Source organism: Petaurus breviceps, unplaced genomic scaffold, assembly GCF_028583685.1.
Source record: "Petaurus breviceps papuanus isolate PSGF00001 unplaced genomic scaffold, PetGlider_PUasm1.0 90491, whole genome shotgun sequence".
Taxonomy (NCBI): Eukaryota; Metazoa; Chordata; class Mammalia; order Diprotodontia; family Petauridae; genus Petaurus; species Petaurus breviceps.
Genome location: NW_027187263.1, coordinates 2738506 through 2756261, shown reverse-complemented (window position 1 = coordinate 2756261; position 17756 = coordinate 2738506). Strand labels below are relative to the sequence as shown.

Here is a 17756-nt window from a genome sequence, read left to right as displayed (position 1 = left end):
TAACATACCCATATCTCCCCTATCCTCACAAAGCCCTCATTTGATCCATCCATCCTTAGGCCGCTTCACTTGATCTGTACATCATAACTAGCTATCATCCCTTATCTTTCCTTTTGTAGCTAAACTCCTTGAGAAGGCATCTATAATAGGTGCTTCCATTTCCTTTACTCTCACTCTTTCTTAACCTTCTATAGTCTGGTTTCTGACCTCATCATTCAATAGAAATTGCTCTCTCTAAAGTTATCAGCACTCTCCTAATTGCCAAACCTAATGGTATCTTCTCAATCCTGGTCCTTGATTTCTCTGCAGTTTTTCACCCTCTTCTCAATGCTGCAGTCTCTCTAGGTTTTCACTCCAGACTCATCTGCAACTGCCTACTAAATATCTGAAACTAGATGTCCTACAGACATCTTAAACTTAATATATCCAAAATTAAACTCATCTTTCCCTCCGAGTCCTTCCCTCTTCCTAATGGTTCCCTATTACTTTTAAGAGCACTACCACCTTCCCAGGAAAGCAGGCTTGCAACCTAGGTGTCATCCTTGACTCTTTTCTCCTTCAGTCCCATCTTCACTCCATTGTCAAGGCCTGGGTGATGGTGGTAGAGGAAGACTCTGTAAGTGGCAATGCAGAGCAAGAACTACCTACCATGACCAGTAAGTGAGTGGTATGAAGAAAAGTACAACCAGTGCTGAAAAGAATGGTCAGGGAAGCAATATCATTAAGAGGGAACCATGTTTTAGTGACTGCAAGAAGATGGAAAGAATGGGTAAATTTTAAAATGAAAGCTAGTTGTTTTTTTTAAAAATCTATAGAGCACTATAACACCAATGTCATATTTACAGCACTCACAGTGGCTATGAATATGCTAATGTAGTTGTGAATCACAAAATATAACAGACTCTCCACAGGGAACACAGAACCAAAAAATTTATTCAAATACCAGAAAGCCGTATCCCAAAACCAGAAAGCCAAATCCATCATAGCAACCAAGAAGTTGGTACACATAACCAATGTAGTGAACACCAACATTCCCAAGCCTTCCTTCCATCGGGCCTTCAAAACAAAACAGGCCCTCTTAAGCAAAAATACCCCTCTCTCACACTAGCTGCTCAGTCTCCATGTTGCTTGGTCCCAGCTGTTCTGGCTCTCTCTCCTTCTCCTTCCTGCTCCATCTTCCCTGTTCTATCCTTTTAGCAAGCTCCTCCTCCCCACCACCATGGGATTACATTTGGCCTATTAAGGGAGAAGGAAGATCTTCAAATTACCATTATCATTACAAGCATGTATTCTAGAGAGCATAGGGAAAGGGGTGAATGGCTTTAGAGTAGGGCCTTGGGTAGAGGAGGAGATATTATTGGATTGAGGAAAGATAGGAATAAGGGAGAGAACAGTACAAAAGCAGATAAGGATTCAGAATCTCTGGGATAGGGAGGGTATGACAGGGTGGGAATATGTTAATAACTGAGTAATGAGTTCAGATATGTTATCATTATCCAGAGGGGTTCAGACTTGGGGTGGAGTTGTTACAGAGCAACATGCAGCTTTTGTAACCTAAAAGCTTAGAGTACTAAGAATTTCTTTAATATGGTGAGCCAAAATATGGTGTCCTTCCTTTCCCCCATTCCTGCCCTCCCCCCAAAAATTATTCTAGTTAGTGTTCTTTGCTTATATGATAATGATACAAAGTAGGAAGAGAATTTAGTGCTTAAATGGTCAAAGCTATCTTATATATGTGAAAACTGATGCCTAGAGAGAGGCAGTATTTGCCAAAAGGTCACAGAAGTAATAAGTAGCAGACTTTGGGTTTGACAACAGATCATATGACTTTAAATCAAGGGATCTTTCCACTACAAGTTAATACATCTCCAGAACTACAGATTAAGTCCAAGAACTTTACAATTTACTAGTATTTTCTCTAAATGGGCTAAATCCATCATTTCATATGAGCTTAGAAGACATATATGTCACCTAATTAAAGCAAGACATTTAATGTAAGTCCCTAACAAATCTATGAGTACATTCACAAAATTTCAGTAAAGCAAGGGAACTTTGTGTAGAAAAATATGAAATAGGTATCATAATTAAATCTTAAATTTACCTCCAGAAAAATGTATTAGATCCACAGTTCTGATGTATTTATAACTTTATTAATAATTAAAATACATGCCAACATGTTATACTTACAGGAAATGACATTTCTATATGACGTGATTCAATTGCATGATAATATTTTACAGCTGAATTATATGTAAAATATATTTCGTTCTATAATTGACATATATGACATGCTTTTCTGAGCAATGAGATGATGGCTCAAACTGCTAAATATATTTACTATAGTTTAAGAAATAAAGGTTCAGTAATTGTTAATTATTCAAAACAAGCCTGTAGTCATTCAGACATGCTTTCAATAAAAATAATTTTTTAGAAAATCTACCAGATACTGTACATATTCTGCATGCCAACAAAGAAGTTAGCGAAGAAAGCCTTTATGTAACATTAGAAATAACGTAATTTTCTTGCACTGGAAATGGGGAAAATATACTTTTCTGAATACTGAATACCAGAAATGTATTATAAACAACATTTCTCAAAAAGTACCTGACATCCCTTATGGTCTATTTAGAAAATAGAGTATAAAAAAATGTATACTGTAAAAGATTAAATTGGCTTAAAATACAACAGTTATATAAAACAAATGGTGAACTGGGCACATCAATTAAATAAGTAAAATGTTTAAGGACTATTTAAAGCCACTAAGTAATGAACTCATTTGCCAAAATAATATTAATGCCAATCTACTGTACATCTACTTGGGCATCAGGGAAAAAAATAAAGCAATACATGTAAATCATACATAAAAACAACATGAGAAAACATGCTGCAAAATGTTCAAAACAGATAGATATATATTCACTCAACTTAACTGTATTTGTATATAAGGCAACAGCTCATATTCATGCCATCAGCTGAAATTTACATAGGAAGACACTTGAGATGATTTATTGAAAATAGTTAAGAGTACTGAAACCCAATTTATCTAGTCTAATAATATTTTCAATAGCCCTTCTAACACATACTATTTTCATTATAATAATGGAACCATTCGTTCCAAGGAGCATCAATAGCCTTAAAATACAGTAACAATGCTATATAGGTCAAATTTCCTACTTTTTTTCAAAGTCTTACTTATTTATTACCTAATTTCTCTTACACTCTTAGACCTGGTCTAGGTGATATTAGACTAATTTATATGCCTAATATATAATGAATTTTTAAAATAATTTTATTTAATAACTAAAGGCAGATATTTTTTCCATGTACTAATTTTTGTTTTGTTTTGGTTTTTTGGAGGGCAACTGGGGTTAAACGATTTGCCCAAGGTCACATGGCTAGTTTTTGTGTTAAGTGTTTGAGGCCAGATTTGAACTCAGGCCCTCCTGAGTCCAGGGCCAGTGCTCTATTCACTGTGCCACCTAACCACCCCTGTTTTTGTTTTTTTAACAATTATTCCTTAAGTCACAGAATACAGAATTATAAATAAAACCAGTTTTAACAGGTCATTTTCATCAAGAAAGAAATCTTTTCAATCCATCAGGATGCTAAAGTGCTCAATATTCTGAGAACTTAAAAAATACATTTCAGAATTCTCATGTAGGCTTTGCCCTTTAGTTTCTAAGAAAGGTGCCAACTTTTAGGTAAAGCTGAAGACTAAAGAAGTGGTTTGTACCCTAAAATGACAAATTTTAAAACACTTCACTTCTGATTATTCACCAACAATATAGTTTGTCCTTGAAATGGCAAATGCCTTGGAAATTTATACTTTCTCTTTCAGGCTTTAAAAACTATGTCAGCATATAGAGTCTAAGGAAACTCTGGAAGATAACTGTGCTCAAATCAAGTTTAGTTTAAGCAAAAGAAAACGAAATTATTTGTAAGGAAAGCAAATGGAATCTAGAGAAAGTACATCCAGCAGTCTAATATAAGTAACCTCTTTTTCTGTCATCCACTAAACACAAGGTTAACAACAATATGTAAAGCAAAATACTTATACATTTGAGATAATGTGGTCAAGACCATTGCTTTGTAGTTGTTTCTATAGTTAGGAGGCAGGCGGTAAGGTAACATGCTTTGGGGTGCAGACAACAAATTATGTCAGCTCAGGAGAGGCTTCGTCCTTGACACATTCAGGGCCTCCTGTACACTCCAGGTCCAGCGTGTCTGGAAAATATGGCAACTCAAGAAGACAAGTTCAGGAGACCCCTTAGCAATGCACAGAGCAACAGATAGAAAAGTGTTAAGAAGTTACTACAACAGAATATACATGTGTGTTGATATGTATCATAAAATTGTCAGTTCATCAAATTTTGCTTTTCAATCAATCAATCAAAATAATAAGCAGCTTGCAGATCTTAGAATTTCTAATTTAATCTTGTCAGAAACATTTGGGTGTTGTAAAGGGTCCATAACAATCATAAGCACACTTCATTTAAATTACTACTAGTCTTCAATAATATAATTGCATAGTTGCTTCATGATAGCTACTATTTTAACTCAAATTCTTAAGAATTATTTTCTTAGCCATTTGACAGAAAAGTCTCATATTCAAGCAAGTAATTACCACCAAAAACATACAGCATTCGTTCCAAGGCAAAATTTCAACCACTCATTGCATAGACACTGAAATACTACGTAGGTATTCTTAATTTTAAAACATGTCATATAATAAGAAATTAGATAATTACAAAAATGGAAGAGGTAACAAGGTGGGGGGCAATAGTTTCTTTTAGGCAAGACTTTTAAAATGCTACACTATAAACGGAACATATGTGAAATAGAGAAATATATTTAGGTTTGAAACCTAAGTTCCAAACAAGATGAGGTTGTCATGCATAATAAAATAAAAGCAAGACCATAAAATCAATCATTGATATGCTACAGCACTGATATCTACATATTTCTAGGAGGATCTCACTTTTAAAAATCAAAAAGGAAAAATATCATATTAGGGTAGGCATTAGTGGGAAGGGCAAAATTTGACAAATTTTTAGATAAGATTGCTACTTCCCCTAATCGCCCACAAAAAAAAAAAAAACAACTGAGATATTAATGACAGTGCCTTTATTCTTTAAAAGAGGGAATTTTTCTTACTCTGATTTTAAATGTATGACATTTTGTTTTGTCCCTTTTTATGTATCTGTATCATTCTTATTTTTCTCATTTGCCCCTTAAATCTCTAACTGGATTTTAAAAGACCAAGGAATCTCTTTTAACCACAGCAAAATTCTCATATATACAATTTTACACATATTTACCCAATACATAGGTCTATACCCATATTTCTAGAAACTGATGTCAGTCTTGCCTATGACTTTGGTAACCATGTTAAGAACCAAATATATTTTTAAAATCTGTCCCCATCCCTCTCCTATTTTTCTGAGAATTCAGAAACAGAAAGTACAAAATTGACAAAACTTAATATTAACAAAATATCAATAATAGTAACATTAACAAAACTTAATATTAATATTGAATTCTGCCTTTATAAATAATATACTGCTTATCCACTAGTAAAAGATTAGACCTATCCATTGTCTCTATAAAGAACTTTTAATTACAACTTTGTATCTATATTCACAAGGTCAGTATTCCTCTGCTTGTACATATCAGGATAAAATGCCAGGTACTCAATTTAGTCTAAATGGAAACATTTAAATTAAGCTAAGTGACTTTTTAGTTTAATTTTTCCTTTAGGATTACAAGTTTTTCATGATCTTCAGTGATTTCTATAGGTACATGTATAGATGGTTTCCTAGACAAAGAAAGTTGGGCATAGTATACACAGCAGAGTAACCATCTGGTTCAAGGTTCGAAACGTATTTGTTGTTAAGAGCCTCAGGATCATAACACATCATTCTCAAGGGTGTTAAAGTATGGTGAAAGGAACACTGGACTTGGAGTCAGAAAACTGGACTCAGGTCTATCGTAATACTTACTAGTTTAGTTTGGGTCATTCAACTTCAATGATTTTCAGTTTATCCATGTGTAAAATGGGCATGGAATCTGCAAGTACTTGATGGAATTATTGTCAGAAACAAATGAGAATACACATGAAAACATCACAACTGTAAAGCAATAAAAAAATATTATTATTGTATCTTTTAGTCATTTTCCCTGATCTAAATCCTTCTACTAAAAGATCCCTTTTCCATCTCCAAGTGTTTCTGTAAATGGAAGATTTCTCCAAGGCATGTTGTTTGTACTTAATATAACGAGAAAGATGCAGAGAAAAATAAGTAGAACCATTTTCAGAATGACCAAAAGTAAGCAACACTGAAAGAACTCAAAACTCTGTAGAGACAAACCATGAAATTCTAGAAAAAGATGGTGAAACATGCTTTCCATCTCTGCAGAGATGTGGTAAACTAACAGTACAAAATGAAGTATGTACATTTAGCTGCAGCAAATATGTTCCATTTTGCTTGGCTATACTTACTTGTAATGAGGAGAGAGTAAGAAGGATGAGACAATGACTTTTAAAAAGTCATCAACAAAAATATATTTTTAAAAATAATGGAAGTAAAAGGTCTTTCCTATAGCTACAATGCACTAATGAAAGGGTTCCTTTTTTATACATTTTTTTTTCACTCCAACTCTAGGTCAACCTAATATATAATCAGCTATCATAATTTTCTAAGACGTGATCCATAAAGTAACTATAAAGTAACACTAGGCTCCAAGTTAAGTTTCAATCATTTTTTTTATCTTACAATAAGAATCATATTTATATGCTCCAAAAAGAGAAAGACTTAAAAATAAATTCAGAAAAGTATGAAATTATATTCTCCTCCAATTGAGGAATTCATGGCTACTGTGCCAAAATACATTAAATAGATTTTCAAAAGTCAGATAATTTCTTAATCCTAAAATGTTTCTACTTATGTCTTCTCTTTTTTATATACAATTACCCTTGGTGCTTTTCATCAACTTTCATGGGTTTAGTCACCTGTAAACAGATGATTCCCAGATCTATATATCCAGCCCTAATTTCTTTCCTGAACTCTAATCCTGCATCTCTAATTGCCTCCTGGCCATTCCAAGTTCAAGATATCCAAAACAGAATTCATCTTTTCCCTAGATATTCCCCTCATACAAACTGCCAAACAATTGCTGAGGGCACCACCATCCTCCCAGTCTCCCAGGTTCACAATCTCAGAATCCTTGAGACCTCACACTCATTCATCCCACTTATCTAATATTATAACAAATCTTATTTCTGCATCTCACATGTGTCCCTCTCTACTCATATAGAAACCACCTTAGCTCACACTCTCACAAATACAGCACAGATTATTGCAATAGTCTTCTAATTGGTCACCCTGCCTCAAGTCTCTCTCCACTACACAAATGCAAAACTGATTTTTTTACAAAGCACAGATATGATCATGTCATGCACTCCCTCTGCCCCTCACCATCCACTCAATGTAGTGGAATGACTCTCAAATACCTTCAAGATCAAATATACTATCTTCTGTTTAGCATTTAAGAATCTTCATAACTTGACTTTTTCCCACCTTTCCAGTCTTTTCACACTGTTCCCCTTCCACACATTCTATGATTATGATTCCAGCCTAACTACTGTTCCTTGCACACCATTATCCATCTCTGTCTTTGCACTGTCTTTCAAGATTCAACTCAAATGCAACCATCTGCAAGAGGTCTTTCCATTTCTCCAGTCACTTGAGTCTTCCCCTCTAAGATTACATTCTTTCAATTCTGTATCCATCTTTTAAGTATCAGTTTATTTACATGTTGTCTTTCCCATTAGTATGTCAACTCTCCTTGAGGGCTTTATGTGGTTTTATCCATCTCTGTATCCCCTGTGCTTAGCAAAATGTCTTGCACACAGAAGTACTTAATAAATTGTTATTAAGAAGGCTAAGTAATATAACAGAAAGAAATTATAATCATAAATGTTTCATTGAGTTAATTGTGGCCACTGTCCATAGCCAAACAGGATGGGTGGAGGGAACAATCATAGTTTTGCAGATGGAAGGGACCTTAAAAGATTATCTCACTCAGTATCCTCATTTTACAGATGAAGAAACTGTAGACCATGAAGTAAGGGAATTTAACCAAGGTAACATAGCTAGCAAAGTGGCAGAGCCAAGGTTGGCACCCAGGTCCTCTGACTCCAAACCCAGTACTCATTGCACTACAATGGATTTTTTTAAAGAATGCAGCTTTGGAGAGGATACTAGAGATCAAGTATAATGAACCTCAAAAGAATGTTTAATACGTTTTAAAATTACTGAAAGTTCATTGTATTGAATATCGCTTACAGTAAAAATTGAGGCACTAGTTCTAAGGATTCAGAAATTCTTTGAATATGCATGCATTGATGATGATGGAATTTGTAATCAATTTCAAGCATTTAAAGTCTTAAATTCCAAAAAGAAGATAGATGAAGCCATCTATTGTTTAAGAGAAAATAGATTTGGGGTGGGAAATCTCATAGAGGTCATCAGGTCCAACCCCTCATTTTACAAATGAGGAAACTGCAGCTCAAAGGGACCACATGACTTGCCCAAGGTCACATGGGGACTGAACTTAAGAAGCAGAATTCTCTTAGTTCTAAAACAGCACTTTCACTCTACCATGCTATTTTTTTAGTGAAATGGGCAGCAAATGGCATATGCCTGGTGCATAAGATACATACATGAAAACACTGTCATATGTAGATATATGCTGTATGGCAAAATAATAAAAAAGTTTTAAGGAAATTTTCACTAAATTTCAAGTGCTAGTCTACATCCACTCAAAATTTCACCTAATTTTATTCTAATGCAAATATGTTTTTTGGTTTCCAAGCTTCAAGGCAGAAGGCATAGCTAGTCAGGTGTCCCAATAACACAGAGGCAGCTGCTTTTCTATCCAAACTCACAGGAAATAGCAAGGGAAGTATGCAGCATTTGTTACATCTGGAAGAAATTGCTGTCTTTGAAAATGATGTCACAATTTTCTTGTTCCTTATGATAGTTCAGGTTACCACAAGACTGTACCAAATAAAGGGGCTTAGATAATGTGCAAATTTTAACCTCATACAGAGTTAACACTGCAGAGTTAAACAAAGAGGTAATGTTTGATTTGGAGCATATCCACATTCAGAAAACAGGTTCTAAATAGGGGAAAAATTGAATTGGAAGACAATATTTTGATAAAATTGCTGTCTTATGACTCAGCTTGCTAAATCAAGCTGAAAAGTGATGAATAATCTTAATTACATTACTACACAATTTTTTATAATAAAAGGAATCAAGCCTTCAGGAAGTAAATTCTGAGTATTAAAAGAAATGGGAGAAGGAAAGGAAAATCATTAGTTGTTTTAACTTGTGATTAAATTTATATTTTAGTTGCCAAAATTTCTATTTCATTTGCCAAAGACTTAGGGAAATGTAGACGGAAACAAAAGAACATGAGGAAGCCAAAACCAGGAGTCTCAATTAGCAAAACAAAACTATATGTTTTTATTTGCCATTCATAAAGACAATGGGGGGAAAAATACCAGAAGAGCATAGAAGAAATTCAGAAGATGCTAAACACACTTAATTGTATTTCATAAAGTAGAGAGTATCTGTCTTTTTGAATAGTTTTATTTACTTTTTAGTAGCCTTCAGAGTATAATAAACCAAATGATCAATATCTGCCTGTCCCACATAGATATAAAGTTACTTTTGAGGACTTGATACAGACTCCACCATTTTCAACATTAAAAAAGTAAAATTATAATTTAAAAAATAAAAACTGATGAAAAATTTATTTTTGAAAGGTGACAATACATTAACTTATGACTGCAACCTGGATTCCAGTTGTTGATAATGGCTGAGAGGGTATATTCTTAAAGTGTGTCACAAAGCCCATTGGTAATTCTCATAAATTTTACACGTCTAGATGTAAGAGATGATTTTCTCAAAACTTAACACCATTGCTACCAAGTAAGAAGCTATTTATAGTGCAGGTCTTTATTTGTTAGCTAAGCTTAAATAAACACCTCAAGGAAAAAGTCTTTATTACTTACTAAAAAGACATCTACCACTATCAAGGCTGCTCTTTTCTTAAAGGGTTACCTCAAAATGAAACTGGTAGAATTCAAAAATAATTTTCAAAAAAATTAACTTAATAAACAAATGGGATATATGGATCACTCTACAAACCAAGTTTCTCCCTTAGTTATCATAGAAACTTGAAAGAAAATTTGTCCAGTCATTTGGTAACACTTACCCCCTCGGAAATTTTGTTTCAAACAACCTATGTCATCAATACCTAAAATGTCTATATCTATCTACAGATATGTCTACAGATTGACATATATTCCATAATTACCAAAAGTAAACCATGTTAAATGAATAAGAAAAAATTTGGACACAATCCCTAAGAAAGTCATCTGAAAGAAAATTAATGCATGGTTATTTACAGAGGGAAAGAGTTTTGATGGATGAAGTAATACCTTGGCCAAAATTTGACAACCCCTCTAATTGTCAGCATTGCAACTTCTGGCAAACTTTAAAACAAAGGATATTCTACATGTTTAATCATCATTAGATAAATCTATTGTCCGTAAAACTAATTAAAGAGTCTGACCTACTTAATCTGAATTGTTTAGTAAATTTAATTTTTTATGCAACTAAACTTCAGATAAACCTATTAGTGGTACATACATGCTATAAGAGAGTTTATCACTCAAGTCTTTCAGGTATTTGAACACTGATTAACCAAGTCTAACTGTACCTAATCTCTACTCAATTATATGAATTGTTTTTTCATCTGAATTCTTTTAAATGAAAAATATGCAAATGTGCAAAAAACAAAGGTAACAAATATTTAACAGAATGAACAGAAATGGCATGTAAGCATAAACCACCCTGTCATTCAATTTATTTTCTTCACTAATTGGTCTTCTGTTGTTAGTAGTCTTCTATCCTATTAGGTTGGAGGCTTACAGATCATCTGGAAATTTCACATTGGTATAGGAAAGGAATGTCTGGTCGATGTAGTCTAGGGATAAAGAGAGGATTACTCTTTAAATGTATTAAATTGCATTAATGAGCTAATTTTAACAGCATCACATTTAAAAAAAATTATTCACACTAAAGACTATAAAAGATATAAAAGAATATCAGAATAATTGGGGAGCTTTAACCATAAGAATGACATACAATATTTTTAACAGTCAAAAATTTACATAGAATAATCTCTTTGGCAAAAAAAACTCTTGAATATCATTTCAAATGTTGCCATCTTCTTTGCCAATTATTTTTAATACTTAACACTAGAACTGAATGATGATGCCAATCCTTGCAATTTTTTTTGTACATTTCTACCAAGCCTTTATCCCTCTTCCCAACCCACACCACTGTGAAATGTGTAAATTTAAATTTGACAGTTAAAATTCATTAAAGTTTTTTTTATTTAGAAACATTCATTGCCTATCTTTCTTTTCAGGAGAAAAAAAAATCTAAAAAGTAATGTATTAAAGGCAAATTATATATTTGTATAGAAAAACTGGTAACTAACATCAAGAAGCTAATGACACTATCACAAACCATTCAAGGTAGATAGAAAGATTATAGTAATTCTTAAACTACTTGCATTTATTTATATTCTTACTTATAAAGGTAACTTTATGATCTCTTTTTCCTACTTTATTAACTTTAAGAAAGAAGTATTACTAAATTTCAAGTACATAGTAGATGTTTTTAAGGCTTATTAGTGGCTGCAAAGAGAAAAGTTATAACCTTCATCTGAAGATATTACCTTATTCTACAGAAAAAGAAATGTTATTCCTACAAAAAGAAATAAATACTTTTATGTTCTTTCAATAAACAGAATAGAACCTCTGTAAAGGGGAAGGGAGGGAGAGGAGGTTCTTTATGTTTATTTCTCTTATTTTCATAGTTTCCTCAAACTTTGATGTAAAATGACAGTTTACTTTTTGTAAGCAACAGAATTTCTATTCTGTTCATTTAACTTTTCTTTCTTGATCCAGACTGTTTAAGATCAGCAAGTGACAATTTTATTTTCCAATCACAGATAGTTCTTATACCAGATATTTGTATGGATTTGGCAGTTTTACATAAAATGCACATTATTTCTGTTTTAAGTATTTTTTATAGCTTTTTAGACTTTAAAAACTGTGCTTCTTATTATGGTACACTGCTTCTGTGGCCAAGCACTAAAGAGAAGATGAGAAAGTGTAGTTATGATCATTAAGCAAGTATGAAATCTTTAAGTTAAAAATGAAAAATGAGAGCTTATGTTAGATAGTAAAAGTCCAAAAATTATCAAGTATACAAAGAATCACTCCTCCATTTAATTGAAGTATTAAATGCCAGTAAATACACTATTGAGTTCAATAGAAATAAGATAAATAAATACACTCATTAATAACTTTTCCTTACCACTAATACAAGAAGAAAAATCTTGTTCTATGAGCAGCGGCCATACTTTCAGACATGTTTCTGACTTTAAGATAATTGACAAATCCTCTGAAGAAAAGGAGGAGGCCTGCAAGTTAAAGTAACATCATTTATATCAAACATATAATACATATTTCACAGACAGAAGAAAAATGTTAAATATAACGAATATCTTGAAATCTTGTTGCCTAGGAGTTAACCTGAGAATTTCATTTTAAAAAATTCATGCATTCAAAATTAAATTTCACTACTCTGTTTACTACATCATGAAGAAATATGTAATAAACTTTATTCTCATTCTAAGATGATAATATAAAACAAAATAAAAGGATGAAAATGTTAAATGATTTTGTGTTTAACTTACACAGCAATATACCATTATATTATACCATTCTAACTACCTCATTGACTAAGAGTCCTAAAAGTTTAGTAAAAAAAAGAAATATATCAATGCTTTGTGCATACTTATACTAACTTAAATACATGGTTTATGAAAAAAAAAATCTAGATTTGCATAAAAGGAAAATTTAAGATTATTTGCTTTTAAAGGGGGTTTGCCACAAGATTTCTTCAATACCTAGATTCTTAAATTATTCAATTAAGAAGATTCCAATTCATAGACAACTTTTCAGGAATATATCTATGGAATAAAGTGAAGTACACTTGTTCAGAATATTCAGGATAGACACATATTACAGGACAGTGGTTCAAAACAATGCTATTTGATGAGGATCATTAAGCTTGTCAAATAACATATACTACTCTTTTATATGTGTGTGCATATATATATATTCTATATACATGTTTGTCTATACATGGATAATTACAACTTTAAATTATTCAATGATCAGTATTTATAAAATATAATATTTAGAAACAGCATATAGAAGACTGATTTGTGAACAGTTAAAAAGGAAGAACATGTAAAAGCTATGTAAGGTGCTTAAGATTTTTAAGTCCATTATGACTTGTCAAGGGAATTTAAATATATTTCATCTATCAGTTTTTCTCTCTCTGTAAAATATTCTCTCCCAATATATAATACATACTCTGAGAATTAATAAGAGGAGGCTGATAAAGTGCTTTAATATCAACATGTTAGGTGAAACATTCTAGGTGAGTATAAAATATTACCATTATTAGTAGAATTAAGCATTTCAAATTTTAAAACATTCAGTTCTTCCGTAAACATTTACAATAGGTAAATTTTTAACCACAGCAGCAAGGTGGGGAAGTGAAGCAGAGGTATATATGGCAGTGGGGTCATGATTCAGGAGAAGTGGTGAGCCAAAAACCAAAGGAGTACCTCAGAGTCTTATTGTACTAACAATTCACTTAAGGTAAAAACAAGGATACAGATGTAACCACAGGATAAGGACAACAAAAGAAACAATGACAAAGCAAATGGGGTCAATTTAGGAAAAAAAATAAATGTATCCCATCTACTTCCCATATCTGTATTGACCCCACCACTAAAATTCTATTCCAGACACTACTCTATTTATCCCCTCTCTAAGACTAACTAAAGTCTTTGTTCTAAAAAGTCACTCCATTCATGATTACTATGCAGCAATAACTAGCTGCTACTTTTTTACCCTACATTCCAAACTTAGGTCGTATCTTTGAAAGATAATTCCATAATGGGTGAAAAGTCACAGAAGTTTTTAAGACCTAAATTTACACAAGAGATTACAGATCTGATTTGGAACTCAGACAATTCTCCTTACCCTGTTAATGTTCTCCATTCTACTCTATCAATGTTCCCCTAAAGTTTTTCTAACCCCCATACCCCACAATGTGCAGAGATATAATCAAATATAGTAATTTACTAGGCTCAAATATTTAATAGAATTTCCATATTCCCTCTGCTTAGCTATTCAAGTGCATGGAAATGTTAGTTAGAGAAAAATTTACTGATGCAAAGTTGGCCTGACAGTATCATATTGATGTCCCTGTTTTCAATTTTTCAAAAATTAAACACATAATCTTTACTAAACATAACTGACTACCAAAACCTGTGTTTCATCTGTTCCTAAAGATCTATCACCAGTGATTAAATAAGTACACAAAGAGAAGAGTGCCACCTACTGAACTGCCAACACCATTTTCTGTTATAATTCTAGAGATGTTAATTACTAGTAGTTAATGTGAGATAAAGGAAGAAAAGTTTGTTTTCTTTTTAACATTGTGTACCACAAATACAGAAGTAAAAATATATCCCCTCAAAGAATTTGATTTTAATGTCCTGCTTCTTTAATTTATGCAGAACCAAGGAGGCAAAAATTGAAAATCCATAAAGCTCCTTAGCATGAATGAAAAGACAGACTTTTTAAGAAGACAACTGAACGGAAACACTGTGATCAGCAGGCATGAAGCCTTTCCCTATGCCTGACTGAGTAATGATTAATGCAGTATGCATTTCAAAGGCAAAAAGGATGTTTCCATAATTCAAAAACAAGAGGGCAGATATAACATCCAAAATCAGTCATACCCCTCCCCCCTTAACTTCCTCTAAGAGGTTTAAAGACTGCTTTTAATATAAGACAAGAGTGCAAAAAAAGAAAATTAGCATCTTTTGGGGGTTAAATTTATAGTAGAATTTCTAATAAGTTCCATGGTGCTAAATTATCATTCAGTCTTTCGCTGATTCCATAAATTATATAGCTTCCTGATTTAATCCAAATAATTTAATATTACACTACTGTAATGATTTGTGAATGCAAGAAGATTTAAGAGTTGTTATGAACTGGTGGAAAGTTGTTATGAACTTCATGGAAAGAAAATATAAAATAATTTTGATTATAAGTGTTATTCTTTTTACCTAAGGGTAATATCAATACAATATTCTAATGAGTTAACATGCTTTCAAAAACTTACACAAAAATCATACTTGAATATCATTAAAATGATTTAGGAATAAACTTACCAAGGACGAGAAATATCCACCAAAGCCAGTACTGTCCATTGACATATCCAGTAAAAAAATCAGAAAACTAAAAAGAATATGAACAGAATTATGTCATACTTGAATATCAAAATAAGATAGCCTCAAAAAGGAAAACATTGTGGGTGAATGCCTTTCTACCTGCCCAAATAATCTTCAAGATATAAAACAAAAAAGGGAAAATAGAGATGATAGGGAAAAAATCACTTACAGATTTTATACACATACACACAAGCTACAGGAACTTGAAAATTATCTTTATTCAATGGAAGCCTACTTTTGTAATGTTTTAAAAATAAAAGCAATTTAGACATGGTTACAAGAGAGTAAGAAAATGCTCTATATGAATCAAACATTTTATCCATTAAAGAGTCAATGTCAGTTCCCTCAAAGCCACAACTACTATTCCAAACACTACAGCAACCCGCTGCTTTAGATATTAACACCAAAAGCCACATTAGTTTAATCTTATCAGATGGGGATGTTCTGGTGACCCCTCAAAAGAAGAGCTTTTGACCTTCTGTACACCCCCTACTGTTAATCGCTGCCAAGAATACTAGTCACATAAAGACCCCCAACTCATTAAAGTCTTTTCATTTTCAAACTAGATGCTCCAGCATTCAGTTCCCAGCAGTGAGCTGAGCGCAGCTAAATGAACCTTGAAGTGGCATTTCAACTGTTCCTGTTAGTGACCATGGCAGACAGTTTTATATTCTCTGTGATGTGGGAATATGAACAGGCAGCTGGAGGGCAGGGTGGGATGCTATTGGAGACAGGTATCTTTTCCTTGACCAGACTCCAGACTACATGCTTCACTGGTTTAAAAAAAATATCTAATCTAATCAAATGTCTACAGATCTTATTTCAGATACTTACTTTATATTCCTCTTTCTGAAACTTTATGCTTTTTCTGGTACTGTTGCTTTAAGATGTGATTAATGACAAGCTACTCTACAAGTATTTTTTATATTCAGTATATTCCCATTGGACTCCAAAATAAATTATATTCAATTAAAAAGTCTTACGTCCAAAATAGAAGTTTTCTACTTCAATCTGAAACTAATTAGAAGAATCTGTCTCCAACTTTACAATTATTTCCAATTGTTTAGTGCTATTTTCATAAAGTCTTAAAAATACAATTTTAGAAATACAGAATATGTTAATGGATAACAAAAGACATCACCACTGGGAAGGAATACCCATTAAAAGTAGGAACATAATCTGTGATTATATTGTTAAAGATCTCTAAAATACTAAGGAGTTATCCAATTGATAAATAAGGCATTTTAAGCTCCAACTTTCTAGGTTAGTGCTTTAGAGGAAAGGTGATTTTGATCTAAATTTCTAAGAAGTAACATTTTAAAAGCATGCTATGAAAAAAGTTAGAAATCCCATCTTTTCCTGTGCTTTCTTTCCAAAAAAAGGAAGTGTTTTTTAACCATGTTTCTTCTTATAAGTATGCTTATAGAAAGGCATACTGTTTATGTTAAGGGAAAGAAAGTCTTTAAATAACAACATATCCCAGGCAATTCTATTTAAACAACTCATATATTTTTGAAGATAAAGAAAGTTAAAGTAAAAAAAAAAAATCAAAAAAAAAAATGTAGCACATTTAGGTCATTAAATGTTAACTAAGTGAGGGAAGCCACAAAAAGAGAAATTAGGAACAGTCAGAATCCACCAAAAAAAAAAAAATGCTGCCCTCTATTTTAAGAAAGAAATGCAATTACCTTTTAATCTCAAAAAATGTAGAAAACAGGCGACACTACACAACAACAAAGTTAAAGTGCTGAGCTACATGAGCTTATTAGGGAGTAAGAGATTTTTTTATATTTAAATACATCATCTTCACAACAATCTGTTTCTTATATATGAAACTAACTAGTCATGGTCATTAACACAGCCATAGTTAAGAAAATTTAGACTCTAGAAAAATGTTAACAAAGGTCACAGAAATTTACTCTGGTTTTTAAGGTCAGTGTTACTAACTGGCAAGAACATATCATCACTAAGAAATTAAGAGGTGTGAGAAAAACTAGTAATTAACTTTGTAGAGAAAAAGATTTTTTTTAATCGTCCTTAATGGCTTTCTTGAACCAAACGATGAAACTCAATTTTTGATTTACCAAAAAAGTTCAATCCTTAATCTTTAGGTTACATCATTTAGTTAAAAGACTTGAAGGAAATTATGTAACATTTTATGAAACCTAAATTCCCTGCAAAGTAAAACGTTCAGTTTTATAAAACTTCCAAACTAGTTTTTTATTTTCAATTTTTGAAGCTTTTAGTTCAAAGAAAGCTTAACTAGCAAATCATATTTGCATGACTCTTTA

The 17756-nt window shown here is 32.4% G+C and overlaps 1 protein-coding gene across 5 annotated transcripts in view; it reads right to left on the bottom strand.

Annotated features, from left to right (window-relative positions):
* Positions 1-2128: 2128 nt before the first annotated feature.
* NDFIP2 (Nedd4 family interacting protein 2) overlaps positions 2129-17756 on the bottom strand; it is a 122834-nt gene continuing 107206 nt past the window's right edge. Inside the window, exons 6-9 of one of the 5 annotated variants that reach the window (XR_011163278.1) lie at positions 15406-15472; positions 12462-12567; positions 6000-6128; positions 2129-4266 (exon numbers count right to left, since the gene is read on the bottom strand). Coding sequence is in view for 3 of the 5 variants with exons in the window: in XM_069062659.1 (XP_068918760.1) it covers positions 12464-12567; positions 15406-15472 (171 nt within the window). In the remaining 2 variants the exon portion in view is untranslated. Of the gene's footprint in view, positions 4267-5999; positions 6129-9506; positions 11059-12216; positions 12236-12461; positions 12568-15405; positions 15473-17756 lie in introns of those variants that run through there. The other 4 variants (XR_011163279.1, XM_069062659.1, XM_069062657.1 and 1 more) reach the window with 4 other exon arrangements.